The sequence below is a fragment of the Macaca nemestrina genome, chromosome 1 (genome assembly GCF_043159975.1).
Source record: "Macaca nemestrina isolate mMacNem1 chromosome 1, mMacNem.hap1, whole genome shotgun sequence".
Lineage (NCBI taxonomy): Eukaryota > Metazoa > Chordata > Mammalia > Primates > Cercopithecidae > Macaca > Macaca nemestrina.
In genome coordinates, this window is record NC_092125.1 from 70892693 (window position 1) to 70915012 (window position 22320).

General features: G+C 39.1%; 1 protein-coding gene across 3 annotated transcripts in view; it reads right to left on the minus strand.

The window, feature by feature from the left end:
• Positions 1 to 9570: 9570 nt before the first annotated feature.
• Positions 9571 to 22320, minus strand: part of LOC105493545 (NSL1 component of MIS12 kinetochore complex) — a 43175-nt gene continuing 30425 nt past the window's right edge. Inside the window, exons 5-6 of one of the 3 annotated variants that reach the window (XM_011761264.2) lie at positions 11929 to 11996; positions 9571 to 11091 (exon numbers count right to left, since the gene is read on the minus strand). In XM_011761264.2, the coding sequence (XP_011759566.1) occupies positions 10813 to 11091; positions 11929 to 11996 (347 nt within the window). In that variant the 3' untranslated portion in view covers positions 9571 to 10812. Of the gene's footprint in view, positions 11092 to 11928; positions 11997 to 22320 lie in introns of those variants that run through there. The other 2 variants (XM_011761265.3, XM_011761266.2) reach the window with 2 other exon arrangements.

A 22320-nucleotide genomic window follows, 5' to 3' on the forward strand; every position in this document is an offset into this window, starting at 1 on the left:
ATTTAAAGTATTTTTGTACAATTCCAGGCATAAAGTGGATTCTTTATATGCCTGTTTTTAAAATATGCTGTTTTAAACACTTCTACAATTCACGCTATTTATTAATGGCCTTTTACTCAATCTGGGACACTATTACAGTTGTGGCTTTACTCAATCTCTTCCTTTTCTTTGGGTAACCTTTTATGTTGAACTACCAAGAGTAGATGAATCGTGAGCTCATATAGCTGGAACAAATCTGACATTGTGGGTTTGTTCAAACGATTTTTTCAAATCAGATTTACAGAGGGATATAAATGAGAAAAGGAGTTTTGTGTTAGAAAAAAAATGGTTTCTGAGAATTCTGAGGCTCTGATCTGATGAGTGAAAGGAACCACAGGCTTATCTGCACATCACATATACCATTTGATGAGATCTCTGGAGAATGGAATACCTTCACAGACAACATTGGGGATAAATCTGATCACGGTCCCCTTTGTTGCCATATTTCACAGTTTCTCCCTTCTCTGTTTCCTCTCACTCTGACTCAAGGAGGGCCCTCAGCGCAGAGAAAATTAAGTCTAGTGTTTGCAGGAAGGCAAGACTGGGAGTGCTGGGGGTGGCAAGGCCACAGAGTCCACCACTCTGGCAACAAGCAGTGTTTATTTGTGTGTTTGAAAGTTTATTCCCTTTGAATATGAAAGAAAAAGAAATGAGGAGTAATTTTAGTAGGAGGATTTCTAAAGAAGCAGTCATTTGTCAATCTGAAATTTTTTTTTAAAGGAAGAATTCTCAGGTTGGGCTTACAACAGAAATAAATTGCAGTAAGTGTTAAAACTTGCCAGTCAATTACAGGAATATCTTAGTGTTCCATCATAGTTTCTAAAACCAGACAAAATCATTTCTTGCAAGCAGCTAATTCCACAGAAGTTTCCAAACCCATGAGTTTCACTCTCAGGTTCCCTCTAGGAGCAGAAATGCAGGTTTGCTTGGGCTCCTAGCCTCTTCCTCAGCTCCCTCTTTTCCCTCTAATGGATCCCTAGATGCTACTGAGGGCTCCCGTAACTGATGGCAAATTGCTTGTGGGCAGCATCTGTGCCTTGGTTTACAGGTGTACATCCACACAACTCTAAGCACAGTATTTAGATTCATTGAGTATCTGTGTAATAAAAGGTGTGGCTATGAAAAATAATTTTACATGGCTGGGAAAGATCCTGAGGCTCTGGGGCTGGGGTGTGTGGGACCTGGAGCATGGGTGGCCTACAACTTTGCTCATTTTTATTATTCTGCCAGTGTCATCCCCTCATTTCTACACTTCCTCAGGATCAGAGGCAGGCACACAGGGCATAGACAGATATGACAAGTCAGAGAGAATTCGAACACTTATTTTAACCTTTTCTTCATCAAATTTTTGTCAGAGAAGGAAATGAAGCAAGATACCAAGTTCAAGGCCTCCTCTGTTTTCCTTTTTCCTATCTGCTCTTCTGGTGGAGATGGCTCAAAAGAAAAACAGCTGGAACATGGAAAAAGCAATGTAATCAGCTGGTGTTGCAAAGGGCAGTGATGCGTGGATGAAGGGGTTGCTGGGGTGACCCAGCCAGCAAGGACCCTGAGGGGGCAGGTAACCAGAAGCTGCCTTGTGGAGAAACTAAACCTCCAGAAGGAATTTTTTTTTTTTTTTTTTTTTTTAGAATGAAATGGGCTGGGCGTGGCAGCTCACGCCTGTAATCCCAGCACTTTGGGAGGCCAGGGCGAGTGGATCACCTGAGGTCAGGAGTTCAAGACCAGCCTGGCCAACATAGCAAAACCTCATCTGTATTAAAAATACAAATATTATCCAGGTGTGGTAGCGCACACCTGTAATCCCAGCTACTCGGGAGGTTGAGGCACGAGAATCTCTTGAACCCGGGAAATGGAGGGTGCAGTGAGCTGAGATCGCTCTACTACACTCCAGGCTGGGTGACACAGACTCAAAAAAAAAAAAAAAAAAAAGAAGAATTAAATGCTCAAGTCTCAGGTATTTATGGACTGGTGAAGAGTTGCATAGAGGGTGGCATTCCCATCGAGGTGGCATCAGGTGCATAACTGGACAAAAGAACTCTACTGCCATCATTGTAGAAGATGTGGGTCACAAAGCCACATGAATGGGCACCAAGGGAGGTCTTAAAATCTGCAACTCAGTATAAGCCCAAAGGCATTGGAGCCATTCTCTGAGTAAGGCTAGTCAAGGTGATGATACAAATGCCCAGTCTTTTACACAGGCACAGGAGTCAGCTGGAGCAGAAGGCCTGCAGGGAGAAGTCGAGTTTTCTTCTCTAGCTATCCCAGGCCACCCAGAAGCCAGAGGATGTGACCAAAGGAAAAGGTGATCAGAAGGCAACCATACCTGCTAGCACTGTGACATCACTGAGGGATGTCAATGCCATCCTCTGCTCTTATGTCTTGCAGGGGTATGGGAATTAGACCTACTTCTAGTAGCCTGGAGACTCTGGAGTCCTAATTCAGGTCAGTTTCCCAGTGATCTGTCCTCAGGTTTTTACCTCTCCCCTCCCCACACTCACCTTCTAAGTTCAATTAACTAATGTAAATGCCACAATCCATTAATGTGTGAGACTGTGATCCAGTGAAACTGACAAGTTAGAAATTTGCAATATGAACTCATTCATTCAACTAATATTAGTGGGGATCCCATGGGCAGAGTACAAGCAATGTAGAGACACAGCAATGAATTACAAGGGATTCTTCACCCCTGAAGCATCAAATGAATATAACATTACTTTTCTCAAATCCTTTCATATAAAATCCCCAAGAACCCCCGTCAGTGGTTCTCTAGAGAGAGATTGTTTTCTTCAGTTTTGTAAACAGAGGCTTTCATAATATAATCTATTTGCAAAACAAATGGTCAGAGGGGAGGAAAGAAAAAAAAAAAAACCCCAAAGAAAGCAAAACTAGAATTATCAGCCAAAAACAGAGAATAGAAGTCTTGGCCGGGCGCGGTGGCTCAAGCCTGTAATCCCAGCACTTTGGGAGGCCGAGACGGGCGGATCACGAGGTCAGGAGATCGAGACCATCCTGGCTAACACGGTGAAACCCCGTCTCTACTAAAAAATGCAAAAAACTAGCCGGGCGAGGTGGCGGGCGCCTGTAGTCCCAGCTACTCGGGAGACTGAGGCAGGAGAATGGCGTGAACCCGGGAGGCGGAGCTTGCAGTGAGCTGAGATCCGGCCACTGCACTCCAGCCTGGGCGACAGAGCGAGACTCCGTCTCAAAAAAAAAAAGAAGTCTTATCTGAAATATACTGTGATAGGCCAGGTGCAGTGGCTCATTCCTGTAATCCCAGCACTTTGGGAAGCTGAGGCGGGAGGATGGTTTGAGCGCAGGAATTCAAGACCAGCTGGGGCAATATGGCGAGACCACATCTCTAAAAAAAAATAAACTAGCCAGGCACGGTGGCACGCGCCTGTGTTGAAACCCTGAGAAAGCTTCTGAAACCCTGAAAAACCTGAAACCCTGAAAAACTGAAACCCTGAGAAAGGTTCTAGGGGAAGATTTGTCTCCTAATTCTCAATGATATGAAGAGTGAAAGATAGTGAGTAGGTCATTCATGTTAACTTGTATTTGTGAGACAGTCCTACAATGATTTTAAAACCAAATTTATTTTCCCTTAATTACCATATGCACTTAATTTAAAAAAGCAAATCTATAAGGTTTCTATCAAAAGTTATCAGTCCCTGGCCCACTTTCCCCACCTAAGTTCATCCATGGAGTTAATACTTCCCACTTTGTCAGCTCTTTATTCTGCTACACTAAATAATATCCATATTGTATGATCTTGAATCAGCTTTTTAGACATTATCCACTGACTTCCAGTTGTGGTGGATGAAGATTTCACTCCCCAACACTGCCATGTCAAAGCTGGTGTTCAGACAGTCACACTGTTAAAACCATATGGATTGCACTGGTTGCCACAGAAGCCTCCTCAGTATCCCTGCCACTCTGGCTGCTCCAGCTCCATGTCCTCGGACACACTACACTGCCCCAGGACCCAGCAGCTATAAGGGTCTCCACACCCCATCTTAGTGCTCTAACCAATGTCCATCTGACCGTTCAGTGCCCATGCTGTACTAATTGCTAATTCCCATCCTTTAGCCTCCCAGTGTAATTGCCCCAATTTTTTTTTTTTTCTGAATTCAGATTCAGGGTTTTTATTATTATGGCTATATAAATATTGTTCACTGGAGAACTAATTTGTAACCCTGATTACATTTCTTTTTTTGTATAGCTTTCTGCCTTTACTGTAGTGAATAATTGCCTGATTTTTTGTTTCTTTGAACATCTTAATCATATTACAAAATATCTCCTTTATGCAATTTTCTTTTTCTTTTTTTTTTTTTTTTTTTTTTTTTTTTGAGACGGAGTCTCGCTCTGTCGCCCAGGCTGGAGTGCAGTGGCCAGATCTCAGCTCACTGCAAGCTCCGCCTCCCGGGTTCACGCCATTCTCCTGCCTCAGCCTCCGGAGTAGCTGGGACTACAGGCGCCCGCCACCTCGCCCGGCTAGTTTTTTGTATTTTTTAGTAGAGACGGGGTTTCACCGTGTTAGCCAGGATGGTCTCGATCTCCTGACCTCGTGATCCGCCCATCTCGGCCTCCCAAAGTGCTGGGATTACAGGTGTGAGCCACCGCGCCTGGCCTATGCAATTTTCTTCATAGTTAACATTATCACTGGTGTTGTCACTTTTATTTTTTTCTGAAAATATCTCTTTTAGAGTCCTACATAGTCTTTTTTTTTTTTTTTTTTTTTTAAGACGGAGTTTCGCTCTTGTTGTCCAGGCTGGAGTGCGATGGCGCAATCTTGGCTCTCTGCAACCTCTGCCTCCTGGGTTCAAGCAATTCTCCAGTCTCAGCCTCTGGAGTAGCTGGAATTACAGGCATGTGCCACCACGCCTGGCTAATTTTGTATTTTTAGTTTTTGGTCAGGCTGGTGTCGAACTCCCAACCTCAGGTGATCTGCCCATCTCAGCCTCCCAAAGTGCTGGAATTACAGGCGTTTAAGCCACCGCACTCGGCCTACATAGTCTTATTCCAACCTGGTCTGCCTATTCTCCAAATCTGCTGATTAGTTAGTAGCCTGTAGATTTGAGTGTGCTGTGTTTTGGGAGCCTTAGTTTCCCAGATCCCATGGCTGCTTCTTTTTTGGCTTACCCTTTGTAATAGAGCACAGCCCCTGGTAGAACCCCCAAACGGGATGCCTTGAAGGTAATTTTTTTTTTGATGCTTTGCATATCTGAGAGTATCTTTTAGCTAATCATGCACTTGATTATTAGTTTGTGTATAAAATCTTAGGTTGTAAATCGTTTATGCTGAGAATATTGCTCCAGATGCTTCTAGATTTTAGGATTGTTGTTTAGTAATCTGATACCATTCCAATTCCTCTTGGTATTCCTCAGGTCTGGGAACGTTTCTTGTATTATTTCTGTTTCTTTACTCTCTTTTTACCATCTCACTCACCCTTTTAAAGTGTATTGTTCAATGGTTTTCAGTATATTCAACAAGCAGTCATGAATCACCATAATCAATTTAGAGGATTTTCATCACCCTCAAAAGACATCCCAGGCCAGGCACAGTGACTCATACCTGTAATCCAGCACTTTGGGAGGCAGAAGTGGGTGGATCGCTTAAGCTTACAAGTTTGAGACCAGCAACATAGCGAAACTTCATCTCTACAAAAAGATACAAAAATTAGCTAGGCATGATGGTGCATGCCTATAGTCCCAGCTACTTGGGAGGCTAAGGTGGGAGGATGGCTTGAGCCGGGGAAGCAGAGGTTGCAGTAAGCCAAGATAGCACCACTGTACTACAGCTTGGGCAACACAGCAAGACCTTGTCTCAGGAAAAAAAAAAAAAAATCCCATACCCATTAGCAGTCACGTCCTATTCCTTCCACCCTCTCCATCTTTCCAGCCTTAGGCAACAACAGATCTAGTTTTTGTTTCTGTATATTTGCCTGTTCTGGACGGTTCATTGAAATGGAGTCTACAATAGACAGCAGTCTTTTGTGAGAGGATTCTTGCACTTGGCATGTTTTAAGGTTCATCTACACTGTGGCATTTACCAGTACCTCATTTCTTCTTATTGCCAAATAATATTCTATTGAGTGGATAGTCACATTTTATTTATCCATTCATCAGTTGATAAACGTTCAACCTGCTGCTACAAACATTTGTGTGTAAGTTATTGTGTGAGCATGTTTTCAATTCTCTTAGGTTTAGAACTTGGAGAATTGCTGGGCCATATGGTAACTGCATGATCTCTTTGATAATTTTGACTCTGCTGCTTTTTCTGCATGCTCTCTCTGGAATGGGTATCAGTTAAGACTTTGAACTTTATGAACTTCTTATCTTTATTCTTACTTTTCTAATTTGCCATTTCTTAATCTTTGTGTTTTAGTTTTGGGAAAATTTCATTTCCTCTCCCAGCCCTCCCACTGAATTTTTATTTCAACTTTCATATTTTTAATTTTCAAAAACTTTTTCTTATTTACTGATCATTATTTAATAGCATTCTGGTTTTCTAAACAATGTATGAGTTTCTCTTCTTTCTGGGAGTACAGTCATCATTCTGGGATTTTGCTTTGTATGTATCTGTTTTCTTTGAGTTCCTTTATTCTCTTTGGTTTTTGTTTTAATTCACTTAGTTAACCACTATGCATCCAGGGCCCATCATGTGCCAGCAATTATTCCAGGTGGATGGAACAAAGATTCCTGCCATTAAGGGACTCACAGTTTCTTGGTCTGTCTTTGATGCTGGAGACTCTCCTCAAATATTTGGTGAATCCATTTTGTGCATTTTTAAAATATAAAACTTACATAAAATAAAGTACAGAAATTTTAAGTGTATAGTTCAATAAAATTTTACATATGTATACAGCCATGTGAGCACCATCAGATCAAGATAGAGAACGTTTGGCTGACCCAAAAATGTTTCCCATGCCATTCCTAGTTAGTATCTCCCCTCTCCCCAGAGGGAACCACCATGGCTTAGTTTTGCCCATTCTATGATTCCATACACAGTATGTATTCCCTTGTGCCTGACTTTGCTTCTTTTATTCACTATAGTATCTTTGATATTGATCCACATTGTTATAACAGTAATTTGTTCTTCTTTATTCCTATATTTCTTCCCTGATTATTTGCTTAAAACATTTCAAGACTGCTCAAATGGCACCTCTTCTACAAAGACTTCCATGACTTCTCCCCTAAGTTCCACACATACATCTATCATACCATTTGCTGCATGGCATTATCATTGTTTGCACACTCATCCTCTTCACTGGAATATAAGCTTCCTGAAGACAACACTTGCCCTGAGTGTTTTCATTTCCTTTATCAAAAGAAGGAATAACAGTGATCATAGAGTACTCATATGTGCCAATTATTAGTCTAAGGCCTTCACATTATGAACTCATTTACTTCTCAGAATAACACTATGAGGTAGGCATAATTATTATCTCCATTTTGCATATGAGAAAACTGCAGCACAGACAGGTTATGTAACTTGCCCAGTGTCACTGAACTAATAATGGTAGAACTGAAATCTGAAAGCAGATGATCTGGCTCAGAGTCTATGCTCTTTAAGATCTCAGACTTTTGATCATGGACAGGTTAAGTAACTTGTCCAATGTCACTGAACTAATAATGGTAGAACTGAAATCTGAACCCAGATGATCTGGCTCAGAGGCTGTGCTCTTAAGATCTCTGACTTTTGATCTGAGCAGGTGTCCAACTGTATGTGAACAGATGAATAAATGAACGAAGGTGGATAGGGAAGATAGGTGTTCAATAGAAATCAAACAAATTCAGTCTTAGAAAAAAAAAAGTACATCTTACAAGATAAAATCATACTGTTTGAAGCAAATAAAAAATTTGATTTTATTCACTTTGTCTTCTACAGAGCCCAAGCCATAAAGGGCCAGAGAAAGAGGTCTAGGATAAGATTTTCTGTGGGCTTGTGTTTGTGTCCCCCCAAAATCCATATGTTGAAGCCTTAACTCCCATGTGCCTGTAGCTGTATTTGGAGATGGGGCCTCTAAGGAAATAATTAAGGTTAAATGAGGCCATAAGGGTGGGGCTCTGATCTGATAGAATTAGTGTCCTTGTAAGAAGAGACACCAGAGAGCTTGTACTCTGGCTCTCTCCACATGCATACACTGAGGAAAGGCCATGTGAGGACATAGTAAGGAGGTGGTCATCTACAAGCCAGGAAGAGAGCCCTCACCAGAAACTGCATTTGCCAGCACCTTCTCATGAACTTCTAGCCTCCAGAACTGTGAGAAATAAGTATCTGTTGTTTAAGCCACCCAGCCTGTGGTATTCTGTCATAGTAGCCTAAATAAACTAGTGTAGATTTTGGTACCAGTTTTCAGAAACCAGCTTTGACAGTGTTCTCTATTCTTTGGGACTAGATTTAACCTTCTTGTGTTCTTCTTCTTCTTATTTTGAGACAGGGTCTCACTCTGTCACCCAGGCTGGAGTACAGTGGTGCCATTTGGCTCACTGCACCTTCTGCCTCCTGGGCTCAAGTGAGCCTCTCATTTCAGCCTCCTGGGCGGCTGGGACTATAGGTGTGTGCCATCATACCCTGCTAATTTTTGTATTTTTTGTAGAAATGGAGTTTCACTATGTTGCCCAGTTGGGCTCAAGTAATCTGCCCACCTCAGGCTCTGAGAGTGCTGGGATTACAGGAATAAGGCCACCGCACCTGGCTATTTCTTTTCTGAAAGAGAATTTTAAGACCCTATTCAATCCAGTCTTCTTTTTATCATAGATCAAGATTTGATTTTCAATTTTCTCCTTCAACCTTTCCAGTTCCCTAAAACTACAGACTTTCTTGCTTTTAATCCTCTTAGCTTACTAGTTCTTGGCCTATGCAGAAATGCAACTTCTCCTCTTACACAGTATACTTATTCAATATTATTACTGCTACTGTTCATGCTTTTCTTAGTCAATAATGCTAATATGTACTGTCTTTCCCAGTGGTATTTCTATTTTAAACTCTGCTATAACTGTGGAGTAAAACTTTGGGCTCTCAAGAGGATTTCAAATCTCAGCTGTCTGCCTGGGGGCTTTAAAATATAACCATTTTTTTAAAAATTATAAAAATTTCCAACACAAAGTAGAATATATTCATTACACAGATTCAACATACAGGATTTTTGTCACATTTCCTTAATTGATTCCTTTTCTTGTTTCTCTGCTGAATATTTCAGAGCAAATCTATCACATCATTTAAAAACTCTATGTAGCACAATATACCTCACTTAAAAGGGAGGAAGGACCATGTTCTTACATAATCAAAATGCAATTAGCTCATATAATAGAATTAACAATAATTCTTTTGTTTGGGGACCTCTGAAGTGAAACAAATCATACAGAATTTTAATACCATAAAAACGTTAGCACTGTAAGAATAGCAACATATTATGCAGTTTTAACCGCAGTCTAGTATGTTCAGAAACGCAGGGTGCTGACCCACCCTCCAACTGAAGCTGAGCTCAGGAATGCCTAAGACAACTCACAAAAATACACAGCATCAAGATCAGTCTTTGTACATTATTTTAATGAAAAGCACGTGGCTGTGTACAAATATACAGATCTCAAATGGTAACACTGAAACACAAAATGCAGTAAAGTGGCTTTGTAAGTTTTCTTCGCCGAGACACACCTTCTGGTGACTTCTGGTGAATCGAGACATTTATGATTATTAACATAGAATAAGCAAGAGAAATCCAGATTTTCCAACCTCATGATCAGTAAATTCATTTGAAAAATGAATGAAGGTATCAGAGTCATCAAAAGGGGAAACAGTTGGTAGGTTTGATGGCCCTGCCTACACTGTATAATGTAAGACACACAATAAGAGCTATAAGAAACTACAGTTAAATGTTAGAAATAAAGGCAATATCGCTTTCTCAGACTTCTCCCAGTGATTATATACCTGATATATAAACATCTTCAAATGTAAAATAGTTCAATAACACAATGATACTTTGCCAGTGTATTAATCTGATATATATTTTGAACTGGAATGATCTATAAAGAAAGAAATAAGAAACCCTAAAAAGAAATCATTAGTTCCAAGTCAAATTATGTTAATGATCTATAGAAAAAAGTGTGGGCAGGAAACATTGGCTACATGCCAATTTTTATTTCAAAGAGTAATGTTGCACAAATAATAGTCATCATTGTCTTACACAACAAAAAGTCCTAAAATTAATCTCACAAACCTAAATGAGCTGAACATGGAGTAACAAAGTCAAAGCCAGTATTATCATCTGCACATTAATTTGACAAATCACACTACATCTTTAAAAAAAAATGCTGCATCTGCTGCTGCGCAGAACTGATAACTACTTTTCAGCATGTAAATGAAAAATCATTATACAGCTCTCTCTCTCTCTTTTTTTTTTTTCCTGGAAAGATGTATACCAGGGAAACACAACAGAATTTGTTACTTGTTAAATCCCACAAAAGCTACAAGGGAGCTGAGAGTTGATAGCACTTAAGGACAGTAAAAGGCTGCACTTTTAATATTTTTAATACCCACTGATGGGCTTTGTGTCAATATTTTTTAAAATGCTTTTTATTTACAATAGATAAAACAGCAAGGAAATACAATATTATATCATATCCCCGCACAGAGACACTGTATTTGTATAAATGAATCACTAGTAAAAGAGTTATTTCTTGTTTCAAATGAAGTCTTATCTAGGTATTAATTAGGCTGTAATCTAAATGTTGATGGCGCCTATTTTCAACTCCCAAAATAAACAGAAAGAGCTCATGTATCAAGATTAATTTTCTTTGGCCGCAATGGATACCATTTTCTCTGGGGGCAGTCTTTAGTTTGCTTTCTTTTCAGTACCACATCAGAAGTTTTCCTGGAAGCAGTCTCTGTTGGTGTGGTTTCTATCTGTGTTATAAAATTCTCAGGTTTAGCATCTGGTTTCCTGTAACAACCGGAAAAGACTTCTTGGTGAATCCTCTGGAGGTGGATAACAGGCTGCATCCTGAGAACTTGGGAAAATCCCTCTCCTTGTTCAATTAATGCAGGCAAGGACTTCAAACAAACAAACAAACAGTAATATTCAACATTAATCTCAGGCTGAAACACAGACAAAGATGGACACAATACTCTAATTTTTTTTTTTTTTGAGAAGTCTTGCTTTGTTGCCCAGGCTGGAGGGCAGTGGTGTGATCTCAGCTCACTGCAATCTCCACCTCCCAGGTTCATGCGATTCATCTGCCTCAGCCTCCCAAGTAGTTGGGACTACAGGTGCGCACCACCACACTTGGCTAATTTTTGTATTTTTAGTAGATGTGGACTTTCACCATATTGGCCAGGCTGGTCTTGAACTCCTGACCTCGGGTGTTCTGACTGTCTTGGCCTCCCAAAGTGCTTGGATTACAGGCATAAGCCACTGTGCCCTTGCCGAACTAGGCTTTAAATGCTGGATCGTAGGTTACTTATGTGGGCAACCTGCTTAGCCTTTCTGTGCCTCAGCTTCCTCATCTACAGAAGAAATAGCAGTATCTGTCTCACAGGATGTAAGGATTACACGAGGCAATACATGTAAAGCAGTTGGATGGAGCCCATACCAATTATTCAATACATTTTAGCTGGTATTATTATCCAAAACTGTTCAGTGAATTGCTAACACCCAGAACACAAAAATATAATCAACCTTTAAAGAAGTCAGGAATATTACCTGGCACATAGTAGGCACCTGATAAATGGTAGCTATTCGGAGTGTTACTGTTGCTTAATACATTCATTAAAGATTTAAAAGACCGCTGAGAATCCCTGTTACAGCAGATTAAAAAACATGAATGTTGAATGCAAATACCTAGCCATACATTTTGTTCATTTTATAATTTTTTAGCACATAGCTTTTACCTTCATGGCTTCATTGATCTCCTTTGCTACTGTTTCCCCTCTGCATTTCAAATTTTCCATATGAGGGGCTGCAAAAAATTGTCAAACAGTATTTTAGGTTTTTATCTAATAGCAAATCATGAAAGGCATATAGATGCTATCTGGACAAAAATCTGCTAGGATGATTCACCTCAGCTTAATCTTTCTTAGAGTGAGACCATTATAATAGAGTAAAACTAAAAGTTATAAGCATAAGATGGTAGACAAAATTCTATTGTGAGTAGTCATAACACTGTGTGCCCCTAAAAGAGAGTTCAATATTCATTCTATACATTACCTACCACTATGTTTAACATCTTTGAGCACTATCATCACATTTTAAAATAAATATAACCTAATACTTTTTATATTACTCTGAATTTTATAAAAGTAACATACATTTGATCTTAGAATATACAATCACACTGCATTGAGATCATGCCTAGATGGGATTAATCTGGAACAGATTATCAGTAATATTACTTTCTCTTTCCTTACTTCCTAATACATATTTTCTTCTTCCAATCTTTGTTATAAATGTTTATAGTTATTCCATAAGAGAACTGCATATTCAATGATACAGAAGGATAAAAATGTTACTAAAACTCCAAACAAAACTGAAAATAAGAAAAAATCATTCCATTATGAAATGATCTATGAATTAGTTTTTAGAAGAGTAGTTCTCATTAGAAATTTATTAGAGTCAAAGTAAGTATATAACTACGTCAGGAGGGTCACAGTTACGGGCTAGAAGAGAATGGTCAATAAGCCAGGCAAAATATTTCTTTCATAACTGCTCTTTTTCTTTTCTGACTTGTCTTAGGTTCATCTTTAAGAAGTGAGAACACATTCAGAGAAATGGAAATGAACCACAAAAACAGCTTACTGAAAGAGGGCACTCAAAGGAGACAGACAATGGAAACAGGATAATCTCAGAAAAGGATTTTTTTTTTGGTATCAGAAATTTCCTTGGCCATTTGGTGAAACCTATGAACACCTTCTCAGAAAAATTTTTTAATGTGTTTTTTAAATTGAGGTATAATTTATATACAGTGAAATGTATAGACAGTAAGTTCAGCATTCAATTGACAAGTGTATACCAAGACACAGGACATTTTCATCAGCCCAGAAAGTTCTCTTGTGCCCCATTCCCCATCAGTTTTCTCCATAAGAAGCAACCATTTATCTGATTTTAATCACTATATATTAGTTTTGCTTATTCTAAAATTTCAGAATGTTTTAAAATAAAATTTAAAATGTAAGTAGAAAATTGTGATAGGTAATACATGTGCTTCTTTATTGATAATTTAAATAAAATTGATGGCATAATGATTACCATAATATAAAAACAATAAGTGTAAACAGTGTGAGGTATCTACAACAACAGAAAATGAAAATATCTGTGGCTTTAAGTAACAGAAAGAAAGTTAGTGATACTGATAACATCACCACTATTACCTTCATTCAAAATGGAAGGAAATGCTAAATTTCAGTTTGAGGCTAGTAAAAATAAAAATGTACTTTTTTTCCTATACAAGTTCACAGGAGGGTCCTAAGGACCCTTGCCTTGGAATATCATAATTTCTATTATTTACGATTTGAGGAGATTCTCCAAAAGTACGCAGGGGCATAACAATTGTTAAATTTTCTCTGTGGTATGGCAAATAAATAATTCATCCTTTGGTTCTCCTGTGGCAATATGGATTCTAGCCAGGCCCACACTTACTCTCTCTTCAAGCTTGCACACTTGTGTAGGAGCTATCCATTCAACAAACATTTATGATATATCTTCCATGGGCTAGGCTTATGATATGGTTTGGATCTGTGTCCCCACCCAATCTCATGTCGAATCATAATCCCAATGTTAGAGGTGGGGCCTGGTGGGAGGTGACTGGATCATGGGGAGATCTCCCCCTTGGTACTGTGTTATGATAGTGAGTGAGTTCTCGTGAGAGCTGGTTGTTTAAAAGTGTGTGGCACCTCACCCCCAAAGCAGCTTCCTCCTGTTCCATCCATGTGAGGTGCTAGCTCTGCCTTTGCCTTCTGCCATGACTATAAGTTTCCTGAGGCCTCCCAAGAAGCTAAGCAGATGCCAGCATCACGCTTCCTGTACAGCCTGCAGAACTGTGAGCCAATTAAACCTCTTTTCTTTATAAATTACTCAGTCTCTGATATTTCTTTACAGCAGTGTGAGAACAGACTAATACAGCTGAGCAGTAGGTACTTATAATAAGTAAAAATGGTCCCTGCCCCTCAAGGAACATTCAGTTTAGAAGAGAGAAACACACAGGAAGTTCTTCAAAATTAGCTCAAACTTTTCCTGGGTAGTCTCATGTTTCCATGATCTCAGTTAACACATACCTCACTTCCTGCCTGTATGGACCCTGCCTTGCTACAGGCTCCCACTGGGTCCTGCACAATTCTAGTACAATGCCTGGAAGACATCATTGCACTAATTTGTTTAGAATAAATTTCTCAACACTATCAGACCCAACCCAACACCACCCCCCACTTCAGAACATATTTTGTAAAGATCCCGTTACTATTCTAAAGCAAAATTCATAGGTAATATTTCTACACATATAAATAGAAATAAAGGAAGAAATAATATTCATCAAAATATGTACTTAATATGTTTAAATCTGCTCAGACCCAATTATACCAGAAAACATAATGAAGTACTCTCAGACTTGGGCCTACTTATAGTGAGTAAGCTTGGACTTAAGAAAATTTACATTTGAAGTCATTCTATACAGAAAACAGAAGATCAGAAGTATGGATGGAACTTGAATAAAACTTAATGTTACATAAGAAATAACAGATTAGATTTATTTGAATATAAGACAAAGAAAAACTGAAACAAAGATAACATAAAGACAAAGTACTGACTGTTGAAATGGTGAAAATTAGGATGTACATTATTTCTACAAATGAGATGGCCTTATTAAAAGTGCAGTGTCAAAATTATTCTCTGTAACATGAAAAAGTGCAAGATTAAAGTCTAACAGAAAACATATCTCCTGCTTCAAAATTCCCATAATTTAGACTATAGCCAACATACACATTAACTTAAAAAGACTTCAGAGATCATACTGTCAAAAGGCGACGAGAAATAGAGGATGGATTAGGCAAAAATATTAATATAAGAAACTATAGAGATGATACGTGGCTGACTTCTGTAGTTAATCTGAGTAAGACTCAAGACAGGCAATTCAAAACTATAATTAGAATACTTTAAACATTTTAAATCTTCACATAATTTCTTATCATTGTGGTACAAAAATATAATTTTTAATATTTAGTTTGACAATAGCAAATATACCTAAACCACTTTTGCTTGAAAAAAAATGAGATCCCTGTATTTTGTGTGCTTCTGTTAATTCAGTAACATCTGGTTCTAGTCCTAAGAAAAGGAATCTCAAACTTTGTTACATATCTTCCATCAGCTTTGCTGCTTTTGCAATAACTAAATACTGCATTTAATTAAAATCCCTTTTAATTAAAATTGTCAGAAATGCTCTAAGTAATTCAATGTCATTAGGAAAAAAGAGGTATGAAAGTCTCAATTGAATCTAAAACATTTACTAATTAAATGCAACTCTAGCTGCAAAGATTTTTGTTTAACTTTGTGGGGTTTTTTTTTTTCTTCTTTTTTTTGAGACAGAGTCTCCCTCTGTCGCCAGCAGGGCGTGTAGTGGTGCGATCTCAGCTCATTGCAACCTCCGCCTCCCGGGTTCAAGCGATTCTCCTGCCTCAGCCTCCCGAGTTGCTGGGACTACAGGCACGCACCACCACGCCTGGCTAATTTTTGTATTTTTAGAAGAGACAGGGTTTCACCACGTTAGCCAGAATGATCTCGATCTCTTGACCTCGTGATCCGCCCACCTCGGACTACCAAAGTGCTGGGATTACAGGCGTGAACCACAGCATCTGGCCTATTTGTTTTTTTTTTTTTTTAAGCTCAATTTTCCCTTCCTCCACATGTTCATTAACAGGTTCCATGTCTACTTCAAATTCATGTGTCTCTTACTCTTAAATACCTTGTACATACAATCTTTAAATATAATCACCCTATCTTAAAAATAGCATGCATAGGAGTGACAGCATCAAAAATGGTGGCATAGGAGATTCCAAAGGCCCATCCCTCCACAGAAAAAAGCTGGCAAAATGGGTCACAATCAACTTTATCAAAAATCTGGAAAACAGTCGAGGGTTTTCACCAATCAAGAGAATGTTTAATCAAGGCAAGAGCAAGTGAAATGTGATAGGAGAAGTTGGTGTATTTTAATTTACCCTTGCCCCATTCCCTTCTCCCTGGCTCGGTGGCAGTAATTCCCAGAGTGGGTTACTGGTGCTAGAGATAACAGAGTAGACTCTGCTCTCAAAGAATTGTTTTGTTTTGACCTGGTGAGTGGCTCTCTGAAGGACTAATGTAAAAGGCTTGCCTTTATTTCACCTGATTCGGAACTCTCTCAGGGTGGAAAAGTAGCTACTTGGAGGTTATCTGTTAAAAACATTGAAAGGTAATGAACCAGCAGATGCAGCATGGAGCACAGGAAATCAGTTGGGGCAAACAAACTGCTTGCTGAAAAGCTCCAAACAAGCAGGATGGGAAGGCAAAGGCAGTTATGAACTGCCTGGCTGAGAGCTGAAGGCATATCCCAACATACACCTACAGAGTTTAATGTTTTGTTTTGCTCCAGGCATTTAAGGAAATCTCTGACAAATCACTAGCTGACCACTAAGCTAAGGGAATGGAGACTTCAGTGACTACAAACAACAAAAAACATAATATTTCCAAAAAAGGTTTAGAAAAGTCACTAAACAACAACTCACAACAAGCAGCAACGACAAATCCTGGGAAGATGGAATAATCTCATTTCTAGAGTTACCATATTCAAATATTTAAAATGTCTAGTTTTCAACAAAAAATTATGAGGCATGCAAAAATACAAGAAAGTATGGTCCATTCACAGGAAAAAAAGGAAATGAACAAACTGTCACTGAGGAGGTTCAGACACTGGACTGACTAGATAGACAAAGACTTTCCATTAACTATCTTAAATATGCTCAAAGAACTAAGAAATCCTAAATAATGATGTGTCTCACCAAACAGAGAATACCAATGGCAGACAGAAATTATAAAAAGGAACCAAAAAATTCTGGAGCTAAAAAGAATAATAACTGAAATGAAAAACTCAGAGGGGAGATGGGGAATGTTCAACAACAGATCTGGGCAGGCAGAAGAATCATGGAACTTGAAGGTAGGCCAAATGAAGTCTAATCTGTGGACACCATCAAGCCCATCAACACATGCATAATAAGGCCGGGTACCATAGCTCATGCCTGTAATCCCAGCACTTTGGAAGGTCAAGGCGGCCGGATCACGTGAGGTCAGGAGTTTGAGACCAGCCTGGCCATCGTGAAACCCTGTCTCTACTAAAAATACAAAAAATTGCTGGGCGTGGTGGTGCATGCCAGTAGTCCCAGCTACTCTGGAAGCTGAGGCAGGAGAACTGCTTGAGCCCGGGAGGCCAAGGTTGCAGTGAGCCAAGATTACGCCACTGCACTCCAGCCTGGACAACAGAGTGAGACTTCATCTCAAAACAAACAAACAAACAAACAATATATACATATATGCATATGCATAACAAGAGTTTCAGAAGGGGAAAAGAAGAGACGGGGCAGAAAAAATATTTGAAGAGATAATGGCCAGTAACTTCCCAAATTTGATAATATATGCATTTACACACCCAAGAAGCTCAACAAACTTCAAGCAGAAAAACTCAAGGAGTGCCACATCAAGACACATAATAATCAAACTGCTGAAAGCCAAAGACAGAATCCTGAAAGCAACAACAGAGAAGTGATTCATTACATATAAGACATCCTCAATTAGATTAACAGTCAATGTCTCATCAGAAACTATGAAGAACAGAGCAGCAGGAGGATATGGTTAAAGTCCTAAATCTGTCCATGAAGAATTCACTATCTGCCAAAAATATCCTTCAAAAATGAAGGTGAAATTAAGACATTTCCAGATAAAAATTGAAGGAATTGTCTGGGCATGATGGCTCATGCCTGTAATCCCAGCATTTTGAGAGGCTGAGGTGGGCAGATCACTTGAGCCCAGGAGTTCCAGATCAACCTGGGCAACATGGCGAAACCCCATGTCTACCAAAAATACAAAAAAATCAGCTGGGCATGGTGGCGCATGCCTGTAGTCCCAGCTACTCAGGAAACTGAGGTGGGTGGATCACCTGAGCCCAGGGAGGTTGAGGCTGCAGTGAGCTATGATGGCGCCATTGAGCTCTAGCCTGGGTGACAGAGAAAGACCCCGTCTCAAACAAACAAACAAACAAAACAAAACAAAACAAAAAACTTAAGGGAGTTCATAATTAGTACACCTGGACTACAAAAGTGCTAACAGTGTGTCAGGCTGAAATCAAAGGATGCTAGACAGCGCCTTGAAGCCACACAAAGAAATAAAGAATACCAATAAAGGTAACTACATAGGTAAATATAAAAGTTAGCATTACTGTATTTTTGGCTTGTGACTTCTCCTTTTTTTCTACATAATTTAAAAGACGAATGCATAAAACAACAATTATAAATCTACATTCATGGATATACAATGTATAAAGATGAAATTTGTGACAATGACAACATAAAGTGGGAGAAACAGAGCTGTATAGAAGCAGTTCTCTATACAGTATTAAAACTAAAGTGGTACTAATTCAAACTACATTGTTATAAATTTCAGATGCAAATTGTAATCCCCAAGGAAACCACTAAAAAAACCCTAAGAATATACAGAAAATAATAAAAGTGGCACACTTCAAAAAGCTCGATTAAACAAAATAGAAGACAGTAATGGAGGAATTATGGAAGTAAAAAAAGTACAGAAAACAAATACCAAAATGGCAAAAGTCCTTCCTTATCAGTAAGTGTAAATGGATTAAACTTTCCAATTAAAGACCAAAGTTGGCAAATGGATACGAAAGACATGATTCCAACTATATTCTGTCTATAACTAACTTTAGATCCAAAGACAAACACAGGGTGAAAATGAAAAAATAAACTAAGATGTTCCATGCCAAAGGTAACCAACATCACACAAAACAGGCTGTAAGTAAAAAACTGTTACAAGAGACAATATACTGATGAAAGGGCCAATCCATCTAGAAGATCTAACAATTATAAACGTCTACCTGACAACAGAGCCCCTAAATATACAAGCATACCTCATTTTATTGCACTTCACAGATACTGCATTTTTTACAAATTAAAGGTTTCTGCAACCCTGTGTCATGCAAGTCTTATCAGCACCATTTTTCCAATAGCATGTGCTCATTTCATGTCTCTGTGTCACATTTTGATAATTCTCACAATATTGCAAACTTTTTCATTATAATATCTGTTATGGCTATATGTGATCTTCGATGTTACTACAATAATTGTTTTGGGGTGTCAGCTTTATAGCAGAATGGCACCTGTATGACAGCAAACTTCATCAACAAATATGTGTGTTCTGACTGTTCCACTTACCAGTTGTTCTTCGACCTCTCTCTCTCTCTCTCAACCCTTGGGCCTCCCTATGTCTTGGGACATAACAGTATCAAAGTTAGAATAATTAACCCTACAATGGCCTCTAAGTGTTTGAGTGAAATGAAGAGTACAGGTTTCTCAACTTACAAGCTAGAATGATTAAGTTTAGTTAGGAAGACATGTTGGAAGCCAAGACAGGCTGAAAGCTAGCCCTCTTGTGCCAATTAGCCAAGTGGTAAATGCAAAGTAAAAGTTCTTGAAAGAAATTCAAAAATCCTAGGGCCCTTGTGAATTAGGCTAAATTGACTCTGCTTGTGTGCTATAAATTGAACAAAAAAAAAGCCTAGATGACGGCACACTTGTTTACAGCATGGTTTACTGAATATTTTAAGCCCATTGTTGAAACCTACTGCTCAGAAAAACAGATTCCTTTCAAAATATTACTGCTCATTGACAATGTACCTGGTCACTCAACAGCTCTGATGAAGATGGACAAGGAGGTGAATGTTTTCATGCTTGTTAACAAAACATCCATTCTGTAGCCCATGGATCAAGGAGTAATTTAGACTTACAAGCCTTCTTATTTAAGAAATACCCTTCATAAGGCTATAGCTGCCATAGATCACGATTCTTCTGATGGATCTGGGCAAAGCAAATTAAAAACCTGGAAAAAATTCACCATCTTAGATGCCATTAAGAATATTCATGATTCATGAAAGGAGGTCAAACTACTGACATTAAGAGGAGTTTGAAAGAAGTTGATTCTATGGATGACTTCAAGTTCAAGACTTCAGTGGTGGAAATAACTGCAGATGCTATGAAAACAGCAAGAGAACTAGAATTACAAAGTGGAGCCTGAAGGGATGACTGTTGCAAGCTCATGATAAAATCTGAACAAATAAGGAGTTAATTCTTATGGATGAGCAAAGAAAGTAGTTTCTTAAGATGGAATCTACTCCATCTGAAGATGCCATGAACATTGCTGAAATGACAACAAAGGATTTAAAACATTATATAAATTTAGTTGATAAAGTAGTGGCAGGGTCTGAGAGGACTGACTCCAGATTTGAAAGAAGTTCTACTGTGGGTACAAATGCTATCAAATGGTATCACATCCCACAGAGAAATCTTTCATGAAGGGAAGAGTCAATTGATGTGGCAAATTCATTGCTGTCTTATAAGAAACTGCTTAGATGAGTTGCACAACTTTATGAATGTGCTGCCAGTGAATCATACAGTTCAAAATGATTAAAATGGTAAATCTTATGTGTACTTTGCCACTGCCACAACAAAAAATAAGCATCCATATGTGTGGTAGTTAGCCTTCAAGAGGGCCCCTGTGGCCAGGTGCGGTGGCTTAGGCCTGTAATCCCAACACCTTGGGAGGCTGAGGTGGGTGGATCACTTGAGCCAGTAGTTCGAGACCAGCCTGGCCAACATGGCAAAACTCCATCTCTACTAAAAACACAAAAGTTAGCCAGGCATGGTGGTGCGTGCCTGTAGTCCCAGCTATGAGGGAGTCTGAAGCACAAGAATCGCTGGAACCCAGGAGGTGGAGGTTTCAGTGAGCTGAGATCACACTGCACTCCAGCCTGGGTGACAGAGCAAAAAAAAAGATGGCCCCCAGTGATCCTGCCTTGTGCAGGGTATTCATGCTTCCTTGTGCAGTCCTCTCCCACAGTGTACTAGGTCGACCTGCATGACCAGTAACTAACAGCTCAAGTAATAGTAAATCACTTCCAAGATTAGGTTATAAAAAAGACTACAACTTCTGTCTTGGGTATTCATTCATTCATTCTCTATGCCTTTCAGATCATTCATCCTGCGAGAAGTAGGCTGACACGTTACAAGAAGTTTATGGAAAGGCCCACGTTGTAAGAACTAAAGTCTCTAACAACCAGCCAGGGCTGTAGGAACCATCCACTGTAGGAAAGTGGATTTCCTACAGTCCCAGGTGAGCCTTGAGAGATTAACTGCAGCTCCAGATGACGTCTTGACTACAACCCTGTGAGAGCCCTATGCTAGCACTATCCAGCTAAGCTGCTATCAGATTAATGACCCTCAGAAACAGTAAGAGATAACACATTTATTGTTTTAAGCAGCTCAAACTTGGGATAATTTGTTAGGCAGCAATAGATAACTAATACAACATGAGAGCAATATATTTTCAAAGGAATAAATTTAGGCCTATCTGAGGTAGAAATAAAATTCCTAGTGAGATTTATTTTCTTTTTTCTTTTTTTGAGACAGGGTCTCACTCTGTCACCCAGGTTGGAGTGCAGTGGCGCAATCTCGGCTCACTGCAACCTCCGCCTCCTGGTTCAAATAATTGTCATGTCTCAGCTTCCAGAGTACCTGGGACTACAGGCGCATGCCACCATGCCTGGCTAATTTTTGTATTTTTTGGTAGACATGGAGTTTCACCATGTTGGTCAGGCTGGTCTCGAACTCCCAACCCCAAGTGATCCTCCCACCTTGGTCTCCCAAAGTGCTGGGATTACAGGTATGAGCCACTGTGACCAGCCTTACTTTCAAATAATATATGATTGTAGATAACTACTATAATTTCTTCACTTCAATGTGATTTATACCATCTTCTTGCAGTTTCAAATATATCTAATGATATGATAACATCTGTTAAACTTTTACTTATCACTCATTGAATATTATGTAATATAATAACACTATAAAGTGTTGTTAGGGATATGGAACAACTGTAACTATCATACCTGCTGTTAGAAGTATAAATTGAAATAGCCACTTCAGAAAACTTTTTAGTAGTAGCTAGAAAAGCCAAACATATGCCTACATGTGACCCAAAAATTC